Source organism: Bactrocera neohumeralis, unplaced genomic scaffold, assembly GCF_024586455.1.
Source record: "Bactrocera neohumeralis isolate Rockhampton unplaced genomic scaffold, APGP_CSIRO_Bneo_wtdbg2-racon-allhic-juicebox.fasta_v2 cluster11, whole genome shotgun sequence".
NCBI classification, from domain to species: domain Eukaryota; kingdom Metazoa; phylum Arthropoda; class Insecta; order Diptera; family Tephritidae; genus Bactrocera; species Bactrocera neohumeralis.
The window spans coordinates 22,856,208-22,871,264 of NW_026089624.1; the positions used below are offsets into that span (position 1 = coordinate 22,856,208).

General features: G+C 34.0%; 1 protein-coding gene and 1 pseudogene across 4 annotated transcripts in view; one reads left to right on the forward strand and one right to left on the reverse strand.

Annotated features, from left to right (window-relative positions):
* LOC126766102 (transcriptional regulator ovo) overlaps positions 1-15,057 on the reverse strand; it is a 133,668-nt gene that overhangs the window by 14,511 nt on the left and 104,100 nt on the right. For all 4 annotated transcript variants that reach the window (XM_050483887.1, XM_050483884.1, XM_050483886.1 and 1 more), the window contains exon 4: positions 14,072-14,256. In XM_050483887.1, coding sequence (XP_050339844.1) covers positions 14,072-14,256 — 185 coding nt within the window. The remainder of the gene's footprint in view (positions 1-14,071; positions 14,257-15,057) is intronic.
* On the forward strand, positions 6,195-6,397 carry LOC126766338 (small nucleolar RNA U3; annotated as a pseudogene).

Sequence of the window (15,057 nt, forward strand, 5' to 3'; positions counted from 1 at the left end):
TTGTAAGATTTTATTAAATGTCAATATAAAATACGATAAAACGTAATAAAAATTTGAATACTAAATACCAGTTAGAAAAAAACAAAACATATTAATACCCAGTTTATAATTAATATTTATAAAATTGGGGTAAATTTTTATACTAGTTCAAAAATTTTATTGTTGCATTGCATACTAAAATAAGTTTACGCAAATACAACTCTGAACGCTATGTTTTCGGATCGTTATAACGAGGGTTCTCATTTACTACTCCGTAACAGCAAAATTTCTAAAATTATTGCTATGCTATCGCTACCGCTCTCACTTTGTCGGGAGCCACAGCATAGCCTTAGCATAACAATTGTTCAATTCGTTTTTTTTTTATAATTTTACGATGCTTTACGACAGGTTGTGAATTGCTCAAATGTAAAGTGACTTTATAAATCTAAAATCAAATATTTTAAGAAATATATTAATAAAGTGAATTAAATAATACATAATTGATTAAATTATAAGTTCTTTTTTTCATTATGTAAAATATTTACCATTTTTATATTACCAAAAACATCATCGATTCCAAATGTATTACAATACTCAATTACTATGAATTTTCGAAATTAATTTTAACTACATATAATTTTCCCCTTTTTATATAAGTACATTAGGGTGTTTTTTTTTGAACTATCCCCTGAAAATTTTAGCCCTAAATATTAACATTAAGAACTGGACCGAGGCATGTAAAAATTTTCCATAGAAAATACACTGCAATCCTGATTTTTTATCTCTAAATCCCTATAGGTCAGAGGTATTTTATGGCATCGCTTTGACTTTGTCATGTGCTACATGTGCTACAGCTCACATGAAAATTTTCATTAGCTCTGCTGTGCTACCGCTCCCAATTTTTTGCTACCGCTACGTCAGAGCATAGCGCAGAATTTAATTTTTTGCTCCTGCTCCAGCTATAGTTTTTTACCTAACCAAACTTGAAGCAGAGTAGAGCACATACTTTACATTGTTATGCTAAGGCTATGCTGTGGCTCCCGACAAAGTGAGAGCGGTAGCAAGAGTAAAATGAAATGCTACGAGAGTAGCGTGGTTTTTCTAACGCTGGTTATAACTTTATGAGACTATGTGAAACCCCTAAATACATATGTTTTTAATGTTAGAATAGTGCCTAGTTTTTTCTGGATTTTTGAAAACGAAAGCATTGCTTTTGTAAAATATCAATAAAAAATAAAGGCAAATCGAAAAAATAAATAAATAAGATATAAAAAGTTTAAGGCTAAATGCTGGTTAGAAAAATTAGAATTAAGTGTTTTTGATTTTTTAACCATTATGCGCTTGCTTACTTAGTGTTTTACCACTTTGGTTATTTTTTGAAAATTAAAAGCATTGTTTTAATAAGATATCGAGCCAGTATAGCACTTTTCGTTATTTACATTTAGTTATTTTTAATTAAAGTTCTTCCGTAAGAAAATTCCATTTCAGCTTTTGAGTTGAAAAATTATGTTTTATTTGTTACTCCAACTTTTGAATTTACAAATATTTAATCAATTTTTAATTATGGTTTGGGATTCAAAATTGTTATTCCCATTTTGGGATAGAAAAATACAATTTGAACTTCTGAACTTTTTTAATTGAAAATTTCGCAATCGACTATCGCACTATTTATTTATTAACAACTAGGTCTCAACCCGCGACTACGCTCGCGTGGAATTTGGGACTGACATCATATCTTTGTTCCATTGTTGTCGAGAATCTCATCTCAATTTATGATTGAACTTTTTACGAATGTCATCTACAAAGTAGCCGCAATACCTGGCGATGCCGGTTCCACATGGTGTGTTCAACAACAATCAGTATAATGCATATAAATGTATGTATGTACATAGTATGTAAGTATATAAACAAAAATTTCTGTACCCGATATGATGTTATTTTGTTTTTTGAAATTAAAAAAAAATAAAAAATATTTGCATTAATAATGAACACATGCTTACAATATAGTTATATATATAGTTTTTCATGTGAATTGTTTCGACTTTAACTTAAAATGTTTAATAGTCCCTAGTTTTTAGCTGCCTCCCCATCAATTTTTAACCAAATTGGTTTGGCCGTTCTTGAGCTATAAATATTTACATACTCCTATAAGACTTGGTTCATACTTTCAAACTTATTAATTTATTCTTCAAAATCTGTGTCTTCCCCCTGGCCCCTATACACTTCCGCGAACGTTTTTTCCAATCCTCAAAACAGTTGTTAAAGTCAATTTCCGGAATAGCTTCCAATGCGCGTAGCAATTCACGTATAATGCCTTCAATTGACTCAAAGCAGTTTTCCTGGAGTCCTGGTAGTCGGAAAGCATTGTTTCACAGACGTTAGCGAGACGCTGTTTTTTTGAAAAAATTTAGTGATTTTGGAACCAATCGTACCTTCACTTTTCCTAGGCCCAAATGATCATTGAAAATAGTTTTTACTGATCTCTCCGATATTCCAACGATGCCAGTAAGATCTCTGACTGCTAACAATCGATTCATAAGTACCAATACCTCTATTTTGTTGATAATCAGTTGAAGTTGATGGCCGTACTGGGCGTGGTGCGTCATCAACGAGTTCTATTTGAATAATTTGTACCAATCAAAAACACTTGCTCGCGATTACCGAATTATCACCGAAGGCCTTTTCTAACATTCTGAAGGTTTCGCAAACCAAATTTAATGGAAGTTCTTTGTTGAATAATTTCACTCGTCGCAAAAATCTTCGAATGCACTTTATGTACTTCAGAAAGGCAATTAGTATACGTTTGCACTAGAATTATTTTGATGTGACATTTAGCACAGGTATCCCTGATAGTCATACCAAGCTAAAATATACTTCGGCGAAAGGGTTTTCGCAAGAAATTAAAATATTTTATATTTATTATTTTTTGCCAAAATAGTAAACTGCAAAATCGACGGTGGTTTCGCAAAAGGCTTCCGCTAGAAACTTTTACATGGCTAAAGAAATACCTGTGCAAATTTTCACGTGTTTGAGTGCTGTGGTTCGGAAGTTATGCTGGCACATAACTAAATAGCGTTTAATTTTCTTATATAGTAAACCCACGGCTTCAATCGCGTGGAAATCGGGTATGACATCTTATCTTTATTGCGTTGTCATCGAGGACATCATGCACTCATCTTAAATTCAATTCAAAATCAATAATGAACTTTTTCTCAACACTGTATTATTTTAGGTTACATGCATTAGGTTACATTTTGATTTGGTTTTGATCAGTTTTTTATAAATGTCTGTGCGCGAAAAAATATTCGATTGATTCTTATATGAATATTAAACACATGCCTATGACTTAATATACAATTTTATATATATGAATTGTTTGACTTTTAGCCAAAAACATAGTAGTACTGTCCGTCTCCTGGTCCTAAGCTACCTCTCAAATAATTGTCAGCCAAATCGGTTAAACCATTCTTGAGTTTCAAATTGTGTAACCATCACGGCTTTCTTTTATATACATACATGCAAGGTGTGTTCCAAAGTAAACAGGACTTAAAAAAACAGAACAAATAGTTTTTTCGACAAAATCAATTTATTTTATTCAAAATAGTTTCCTCCTGCTTCAATACAGCTTTTGTATGGCCGCCAGTAGGCGGGGCAAGCCTTTTGAATGGCCTCTATGTCTGCCTAACGCTTTTCCTCCGATCGATGAGACGGCGCATTATCGTGCAACAAACGCCAGCTCTCACTTTCAAAAGCCAAAAATGTTCGGTCAAAATGATCGATGTTTTGAAGATGTTCAATTCCATTTCTATGAATTTCAATGATAATTTCTGCTGATTTTTGTGAATTCACGCAGAGTTTCCATGGAATTTCCGGTGATCACGGATTTTGATTGGCCCACATGTTGATCGTCATTTATGTCCTCACGACCACGGGATAGGCAATCATCGCCATAAACTTGTTCCATCAATTTAAACGTTTCGGTAAAAGTTTTACCAATTTTAAAACAAAATTTAATGTTGGCTCTTTGTTTGAAGCTTATTTTGGCCCCGATAACACAAACATACTGACACTTAAAACGCAATAACTCACTTCCTTGTATTTAGATTGCAAAATCGTCGTCGAGTTTCGGAATTTTTACGAATTTCTGTGCTGCGGTTCGGACGCAGTGTAGGCATATAACGAAATGGCGTTTCATTTAGTTTTGCTCATATAACGGTTGTACGTGTCCAGGTAGCTGTCTGTCTGTCCGTCCGTGCAAGCTGTAACTTGTATAAAAATTGAGATATCTTGATAAAATTTGATATGCGCGTTCCTTAGTAAAAAAGAACGAGTTCGTAGATGATATGCAGTGCCATAACTAAGCACTAAATTAGATATAAAACTCTAATTTGGCACAGGGGATCGCAGTAGAAAAGGATATCTGTAGGCAAAAAATTTTGAAAAAAAAAACACTAAAGCTGCTACAACCAACTTTACCTAGCGCAAACTATAAAAACTTCTACCGACAATGTGAAAATGGACAAAATCGGAAGATAATCCTGCTCACTCCCATATAACGGTACATTTAAAAACTACTAAAAGCGTTATAAATCAATAGCTGAATACGTCAGAGACGTCAAATTTCACCTCCGAGATTGTATAGCATGGTTTTATGGGAGCCTGTGCGAAAATTAGACCGTGGCACCGCTCACTTTTTGCTGAAGTCACATATCTCCGGACCCGACCGACCGATTTTGACTAAATTTAGTCCGTGGCATTTTCTCTTGCTCCTATATCACAGTGCAAAAGTGGGTGAAATCGGATTTCAACCACGCCTACTTTCCATGTAGCCCAATTCTAAATTCCATTTGATTCTTTCACTTTTCAGCACACGCATCAAGAAGTATTTAATATAATGAGATAAAACTTTACAAGTATAGTGCCATACTTTCAGCTTATAATCAAAAATTGCCCAAATCCAACCAAAACTGTCCCCTGCCCATACAGTTGACTTTGACCGAAAAAGTCGGTCAATGTGTGAGATATATAATCGAAATTTGGAGAGAATCCTAGAAATAGTAACTATACTCGTAGTCAATACTTCCTTGACCCTCATAAACCTAACTTAAAGATATTCTACTTTCCGGGTGACTTTATACTGCATATATCGGCCAATATTTGAGTTATATTAATGAAAATTACAGAGCGTGTTTTAATCATAATAGTGAATCTTTATGCCTCATATATATAACTAATATCAGGATTTTCGAAAATCCAGCTAACTTTACTCTATATGATTGGTGACCGTATGTGGAGCATTTAAATCAGGGGTGGGCATATTAGCCCTCAGTGGCATTTTGCCCGTTCGGGCACGAGTGCACATTTTGAGGGCTAGATGAGGGGAACATCGCGGGCAAACATGAAAAGAAGTGAGAGCAACGTATTTTACCACTCCATATTTACAAACGTAAATAGCAAAAGTAAAAGAGCAACGTATTTTTACCATGTTTACAAATGAGAGCGCGCGCATATGTATATGGGAAGTTGCACTGTGGGTAATAACTGTAAAATTGCCTAAAAATTTTAAGTTTCTTTGTAATTACTATAAATTTATAAAATGTAAGACAAATAACAAAAAGTATAATAAATATTTTATTTTAGTAATCATTTTTGAAGTTATACTTCTTATACGAGTTCGGAATAGGTTGCGATAGATTCAGGTTGCGCAACTTTGCTCAATATGAATCTACGCAACCTTGTCTGCGAAGATGTTCGAGCAGCAAGCGAAGCGGTGACAATCGGCGATCGTTTGTTCGTTTCTTTCGGCACAGCTCGGCTTTTCTACCAACAACACAATGTTGCCATGCTTATGCTGTTGTTGTTTTTGTAGAACAATGTTTCAATTTTTGGTTGGTGACATATTCAATTAAAAATAAATTCTGTTGGGATTCGAACCTACGTGCTCGTCGTAACTTTTCAAGCGCTTAACACCAACACCACCATTGACACTTGTATTGCGTTGTCCTAATTATGGTTTGGTTATGCAAGAAAGAAATATACAATGGATCGCCGATTGTTATCTCTTTCCTTGCTGCTGCTGCGCATATGTATGTTTGTATGCTTGTGCATTATTGAAGTTATGCTTCTTTTTCTTTCGTGTGTCTTTCATTTCTGCGAATTCTCAACTATTTTGCGTATATTTTGGTTGAAATACTCTGCGTGGCCGTTGAAAAATTAAGGCTATACTTTACAGGATCATTTCTGTAGTTAGTCTTCATTTACATTTTTTGGAAATCGACCGGCAATGACGAAGTATATCGTTTTCTCTGACAGCGTGAGGTTTAAGAAGTTCATTTCTAATTTTGTCTTGTGGCATATTAGAAATGATGTTTCTTCGAAAATCGTTCGCTTACAACGGATAAAACGACTTCTGAGTGGTGATTTTAATGAATAAATTCCTTTTGGTTGAAATGCTCTGCGTTGGCCGTAGAAAAGTTAAGACTATACTTCTCAGGATCATTCATTCCTTTCATTTCTTCAAAGAAATTAATGACATTTAGAAATATGCATATTTGCATTATTTTGTTGTCATTTCCATATTCGTAGCAATAGAATTTCTATGGCATAAGTAAAGTAATGGCCGCCGATTGTCACCCCTTGCCGCTGTAGCAGCTTCGCCTACAAACATGCGTAAATATGTATGTATGTATACGTATGATCGTGAATACATATCGACGCAGATTTTTGCGAGAAGCACCAGAAAGTTGTGCAATTTATGATTTTTAGCTTTTGCCATCGTCGCGAAAAGACGACTTGTTGGCAAAGGCATGCTCGGGGAGATATTACGGCCTCTGTTTTTATGAATGAAGCGAGATCGCTTGTGGAATTTGCGCCTGCGTTCATGAATGAAATCGTTTTTGTTGTAAAATTTACTACACTTGTTCTTCGCCAATTTGGCTGCCATATTGACTTGTGAAGATCAATTTTTTGTTGGTGTCATATTCATATGTGTTCGCATATGTATGTTTGTATGCTTGTGCATTATTTGTTTGGCAATGTATGCAAATATATGTACATATGAATGTATGAACATGCAAGTCAATGCGCGCACATGTAATAAGTATATTGATAAGTGATGAAAATATGATTTCAATTTCTGAACGCGCACATGCGTATACATACACTCATATGAGCATGTTCAGATACACAAGATAGGATAGAAGATGTATGCCTTTTAACATCGTATACTATACAAATAAATATTTTTCTTACTAATAGAAAATAAATTTATCACAGCAATATACATAATATACATATACATAATATTGCTGTGATAAATTTAATTTCTATTAGTAAGAAAAACATTTATTTGTATAGTATACGATGTTAAAAGCAAAAAATTAAAAATTTATTCTGTCGAGAATCGAACCTGTAGTAGCATCTTGACTTTCCAAGCGCTTACCACCAACACCACCATTGACGCTTAGGTTGCGCTGACTTAAGTATGGTTTGGCTATGCATGTAAGAAACATACGATGGTTCTAATAATTTTGTTTAAGTATAGAAATATGATTTTGTAGAATATTTGCATTCGCAAACATACAGACAAATGTGCAAACGACATAATATACTATGTATTGTTTCGCATTTTGCTTCTACGACGGTTAAATTTCTATACAAAAATGTGTGAGAAAATAAAAAATGGACAACTAGGGAAAATAATTTTTGAAAAATTTATTGACAATTAAATACAAATGAAAATACATGTAAATTTACTTAAATTTACTTAAATTTATTGAAATTTCGTTTCGCATTTTTCGGCACTTTCAAATTAATTAATATAAGTAAAATTCACGACTTAACCCGCACACGTCTTATTCGTGCAAAATTTCCAACTTTATGAAAATTGGCGCAATTATTGACACTTCAATTTTATGTAAAGTTTAAAACATGTTTACATATGAATATACATATAATATATTTGATTTTGGCGCAATTATCGACACTTGTCTTAATATACAAAATTGGGCCAAAACGAAGCAATGAAATACATAATTACTTTTGCATGTCAATGTGGAAATGCAGACGGCAAAACGCAAAGGCATATATTGCACATCCTTACACACAAGCGATTTCTTGGTTGAAAGCAAAAATTGAAGCATGAGAAATTGAAATGCCGACGGCAAAACGAAATTGCTTACATTCGTACATTGCGTATGAATCATGAAAATATCATCATAATGTTTAGGTAAATCTTTTATATATTTTAAATGAGTTTCTATAAAACAAGATCAAATTAGCATTAAATAATTTGAAAAATAATAAATCAAAAATAAAAGAGTTCTACACACATATTTCCATCCTATGGAATATCAAAGAAATCATTTTATAAATACATACATATATTTCTGTCTCTTCATATTTTCGGTTAGAATATGTGAGAGAATTGTAAAAAATGTTAAAATTGCGAGGCGAATTCCGACCTACCTGATCTTCACAAGACAATATGGCAGCCAAATTGGCTGGACCTCCGATCAATGTTGATAAAATAAATGACAGTGATAATACGCATAACACAGCGGACTCCAGGTTATGTTATGGTAAGTTTCTCTTGAATATTTCCATTGTCCGTAATAGATGCAGATTAAACTTGTGTTAAAAATTTTAATGTTTTGACTTTAAATTGATTTTACAGCGGAAAAAGACAGCGTAGCCCGTGTTTCAAGAGGAGGGAAAACAGCACAATATTCTCGTGAATACCAAGCACGAAAGAAAGCAGAGCTGGAAAAGGAGAAATTGGAAATGATAGCTGGCAGTCAAACGAAGGAGAGGAAAACAGCTGCGGAATATCAGAGAGCGCGTAAAAAAAGATTCAACGTTTGCTGTTCCATCAATCTCTGCGGGAGCATCTATAACTACTGATGAATCAACGGTCCTCAATTCACCGATAACTGCTGGGCCTTCAACGCGTGTTGATGGATTACAAAAGAGAGATGATTACGCTGCATATTCTTTTCCGCAACGAAGAGACAGAACTACTTTTCTAGTCAAAGTTCCTTCATTTAGACTTTGCTTTATTCTTCATTTTATGTGCATAATAAATTTATAAAATGTGAATTTTACTTTTCCAGTTTTCTTTCATACACAATGATATGCATTTCTTGGAATATCACTAAGAAGTATAACTTCATACGCGCGTAGGGACTCCACGCACCTTTTTTTTAATATCTTTAACAGCATTTAATTTAGTTTATTTCAAATATTAAATTCTATGTTTGGTTTAATCTCATTTGCTGTAGCTACACGCAGTATTGTACCAAAATTTAAATCAGATAACCTACTTACTCTTATTTTATGCTTGTTTAATTTCATTATTGAAAAAAATAATTCACAAGTGTAGGTACTTCCAAACATAGATATAATTTTCGAATCAAAAAGTTTCAAACCAGGTTATTTCTTTAAACTTCTTAATAAAAAGTAATTTTAATAATAACTTCAGCTTATGAGCCACTGTTTCTTCAAACACATATGCCCAAATGAATCTTATGAGAGCGCAATGTGAATGGTAAGCTAACACCGCTTCTACCGCCCGTTTACCATAGAATTTCCAACGATTTGGGGTTTTCCCCGTAGAAACGCGTCAGCAGATTGCTCTCTCACAACGCATGGTTGCCAATCTCGATTTACTGTAGTAATTACAAAAAATGTCTTCAATATGTTCGAAATTTTCTTAAACTAACTCAAAATCAGAGTCGTATGCTATTATTTATAAATATATTAACTATTTTTAATAGTTTGATTTCAGTTTTGATTTTATATTATGAAAAATTATAATTGAAAAGTTAGATGTGTGTAAAACATACATGGGCGTTTTGACTCACATGAGCAGTTACTCTCAGCATACGTATTCTTACGCTCTTATTTCAGTCGCTATTGAGAGCGAAAAAAACAGTTTTGCACTGTGGGATAATGAATTGATTTTCCTGCCAGTTACGCTGCAGACAGCAACGAGGTAACATAGGTAGTCGGTATGTTGATGTTTTTTATGCCCTAGTATATTTTTGCCCCATTTGAAATGTATAACATAAATAAAATGTTATAATTTCAGATACCTTTGGTGGGGTAAATTGGGAGTTGACTACTTTTACTAGCAAACTAGTTAGCGGAAATTTTAAGATAAGGTTGAAATTGTGAAGAATTATCTCTCTCAATACCCTCATATTTCTCAAAGTATTTATGGAAGGTATTATACTGCCTCCTAAAATTATATGCCCGGGTCGCCTTTACACACATATTACACAATAGACATTGCATATTACCAAAGGCATCGGAAATCATAAAGCAATATTTGTCATTCATTTTGAACAAACATATATAAGTAGGTACGCGCATAAATAGTATCATAAAACAATCAAGCGGCGCACGATGTTGCTTCGCTGTTGTTTGTTAATCAACTGACTGCAAATGTTCTTTGTCCCATGGTAGCCGCTTTACGTTCGCGGTTACCAATACATCCATACATTTCATTTGCCCATCTCTGGTGAAAAACTACATATGCGTATTGAGTAATGGCAACATTGTTCGCATGAAAACGAGAACAAAACGGTTGCCGCTCGTAGCGAAATACGATAATTCTGCCATTAGCGTTTGTATTCTATTTGTGTGCTTAGCCACTCTCAGTCAATAATGCCATACCGCGCAAATATATGTTTATTTAACGATTTCTTATATTTTTGAAAATATGTGTTCCCTCTCTATAGCGCGTATTATTATTTTAATACATTTCCAGAGGCAACTTAGATTTTTAAAATTTAACAGAACAATTATAGAAAAAAACCTCAATTCTTTGAATATTTTGATAAAACAACCAAACTGAAAATATCACAAATATTAATATATATATAAATATTTAGTATATATTGAAATAAGCATTTACATTAAATGGAACTGCAAAATGTTTAAACAAGATATATATTACGGTCACAAGTATCTTATCTTTTTTATATATGCAGATATATAAAACTGCCTTGCATATGAACGTATAAAAGCCCATAACTTGAGAAAAGTTTTCCCAATTGTAGCTAAAATGTATTTTTACAACTGGCATCACCACCATTACTGTTCTATCGTATGTATAGTGGTGTAAACAAAATAGAAACAACCATAAGGTGTTGTGAAGTTTTAAAACGTGCTGTTTTCTTATTAAATAAAATTGTTTTTAGATACAAGTATAACTCATATAATTTTTTCTACCAGTGACTAGAATTTTCCACCATGCAAAGGTAAATATAAACAAATATTAATGCGAAACTCTAAAACCTGCATATTATGTTTACCTCTTTTTGTTCACACAACTATACAATTCTGATATGAAGTAAACTTCCGCTCTTTAATTTGTGTACAATGTCAGTATTGCCGCAACCATTCTGCCAGGAATAAAGGGATGTCCAACTTATTCCAGTGTGAGAGCGCCTCAAAATTATCGTTGTTTATAGCATTTTCCATTATGGCCAGATTGAACAAAATTACAATTTTTGGGCATTTGAATTAAAACACCCAACATTTAGTACGAATAAAAATTACTATATAGTGGTTATATATTATATGGAGAAACTATTTAAATCTTGCTAAAGTATATTAGAACAACTGACTTTTGTCCTTTCAATACCCAATAAAAGGATTTAAGCTTGTTAGCTCTCAATCATTAAAAGTTTTTAATCATTTTCCATTCAAAATAATGCTATGATGCTTCAAATTACAAAACGTTTCATCAAATACCTTTAAATTTCCCAAATTTATTTAATTTTCATTGTTTTACATTTTTTATAAGTGGTCTTGAACGATGCAACAAATCCCTCCGTTTACATATTTTTTTGGTAAAATTTCAATCTGGTCATCGCTCGTTTCCAATTGCTAAACGTCAAAACCTCCTGAACTCGATTAGCTGTCAAAGTTCAGGAGGTTTTGACGTTTATCAATTGCTGTCTCACTTCCAGTGATAGAGGAGTTGGATATCTCTTTATCTCTGATTCTGCGATGAACATTAAGAGGAATGTAATTGATTTTTTTCGCAACATTTTAGGCCCTTCCCTCCGCAAACTGATATTCCCCTCATCTAGCCCTCGTGTGCACTTTGATAACTTTGCGGGCTAAAAATGTGCCCATCCCTGATTTAAATGAAACCCAGGGAACATTTGTTTGGTATGTGTGTAATGATATTCGTTTTTCTAACATTGCCGAATATGTGAGTTATATATAAAATTGCTTGGTTTCTGATCCTTGGGTTGACGTATTACACCTTAAGGTATTTCCCTGGCTTAAATTCTTGTAAGTTGCAAGATTGTAAAATGTTCGATTGCACCGACCTTAGCCCTTCCTTACTTGTTATACTTATGTAAGATTGTGTTATTAAATTGCCTTACTCATGAATATACAGTGGCGTGCACAAATGAGTACATAATTCATTTCTTTACTTTTCTGAACGATAAAATAAGTAATAACAAAGAAAATAATAACAGATATTTTTTCGTTTATTCGTTGTTCCATTCTGAACAAAACAACAAAAAATTCAAAACATAAAGCAACAAATTCATAGAGATAAAAAACCATAACAAAAATAACTCCCATGTACTCAATTTTGCACTTTTGTATGTACTCAGCATAAAGCCAGTTTACACCGTTAGTTTTGAATTGTTTGCTATCGTCTACGACCAGTAATGCAAATTTATGTGTAAAACGTGTGATTAATAATAAATAAAGTGTTATATCAAGTGTACCGCAATAATATTCTGTATTAAAAAAAAATGAAAAAGTTATCGCGTGATGTGGAGAATAATGTAGTTTTCTTAACAAATAATGGTGCTTCATATCGGGAAATAGCCAAGGAGTTAAATATTAGTCAATCTGTAGTGATTTGCGTCCAAAAAAGACGACATACTGCTCCCAAAGAGCAAACCAAAGGCCGCCGCAAACTGTTGACCGACGCGGATGCACGTCTTATGATGGCAGAAATGAGGCAGAACAAGACCATTACACCGAAAAATACTTTAGTTGCCAAAAATAAGCACGTTAGTGAATGGACAGCACGACGAGCGCTCCACAACATTGGCTATATTTCAGCCGTTAAAAAAAATAAACCTGCATTATCCAAAAAGAACCAAAAGGCTCGAATGAAATTTGCAAGAGAGCATAAAAATTGGACGATAAATGACTGGCAACGAGTTATTTGGTCAGATGAATCAAAATGTAATCGTTTCCAATCGGACGGTAAGCAGTACTGCTGGCGTCGCCCTGGTGATACCATTCAACGCCACCACGTCAAGCAAACTGTGAAGCATGGTGGTGGAAACATCATGGTTTGGGGATGCTTTACTTGGTGGCATATTGGGCCATTACACAGAATTGAAGGTATAATGAAGAAGGAAGACTACCTCACCATTTTGCAGACTCATCTACCCGAGTTCGTTGACAAGTGTGCCTATCCTGAAGAAGAAGTCGTGTTTCAGCAGGATGGCGACCCAAAGAATACTGCGAAAATAGTTAAAATGTGGTTGAGTGAGCAATCTGATGAATTGGCCAGCCCAAAGCCCCGACCTCAACCCGATTGAGAATTTATGGTCAATCGTGGGAAGACGGCTGGGGTTGTACCAATCAGCTCCATCAAACCTAGAAGAGCTGTGGGCACGAGTACAGCTAGAGTGGCAGAATGTACCAAAAGAAATAATACAGGAACTGGTTGAAAGCATGCCAAAGCGTATTAATATGGTACTAAAAAATAAAGGGTTATGGACAAAGTACTAAAAAAGTGCTCCGCTAACAACTTTATTGAAAAGTGCAAAATTGAGTACATGCGAGTTATTTTTGTTATGGTTTTTTATCTCTATGAATTTGTTGCTTTATGTTTTGAATTTTTTGTTGTTTTATTTAGAATGGAACAACGAATAAACGAAAAAATATTTGTTTTTATTTTCTTTGTTATTACTTATTTTATCGTTCAGAAAAGTAAAGAAATGAATTATGTACTCATTTGTGCACGCCACTGTATATGTACATATGAATGTACATTCACAAACTAATATGCATTGTATACCTCTTTGTTAACATTATTACTGACCTTCGATGTGTGCGTGCGTAAACTGGACTCAGTGGCAAAACCTTTGCCGCAGATATTGCAGTGAAATGGACGATTTTTTGCACGTTCCACTTGTGCGTCATGATTTCGTAAATGTTGTTGTAAATTTGATAATTGAATGAAAGCGCGACCGCAATCCGGCAAGTGACATTTGTATGGACGTTCACCTTGAATGAAATGAAGTAGAAATATACAAAATGTAAAATGCTAGTTTATTAATATAGTAACCATAATAATATATGTAGTCAATAATAGTTTTGTTCACGTAACGGTTGTATGTATTACCTAAAACTAATCGGGACAGATATGGAGTTACATACATATGGTATAAATGATTAGGATGACGAGACGAATGAAATCCGGGTGACTGTCTGCTTCACCGTCAATCCGTGCAAGCTGTAACCTTAGTAAAAATTGAGATATCTAAGCACTAAATTAAGATATAAAACTCTAATATTGCACAGTAAATCGCAGTACCAAGAGATATCTGTTGGTGAAAGTTTTTGAAAAAGTGGGTATGGCCCCGCCCTCTAAGAAGTACAATGTTATGTATATTCTCCTAAACCACTAAAGCTACCACAACCAAATTCGCTTAGAGCAATTATTATACGGAGTTTTACCGACAGTGGGATTACATCGGATGATAAGCTCGCTCTCTCCCCACATAACGGTACAGTTAAAATCTACTAAAAGCTTGATAAATCAATAACTAAACACGCCAAAGATATTAAATTCTACCGCCAAGACGGCAAGAGAGGTGTTTAATGGAGCCGGAGTCGAAATTGGACGATGGGCGCAACCCTTTTAAGTAAAATCACGTATCTAGAGACCCGCCCACCGATTTCACCCAAATTTGGTTTATGAAAGTCCTTAGCCACGCCTACTTCCCATGTAGCACAATTTTAAACTCCATTTAAAACTTTCACTTTCTAGTACACAAATCAATAACAAATTACTATATCAGGATA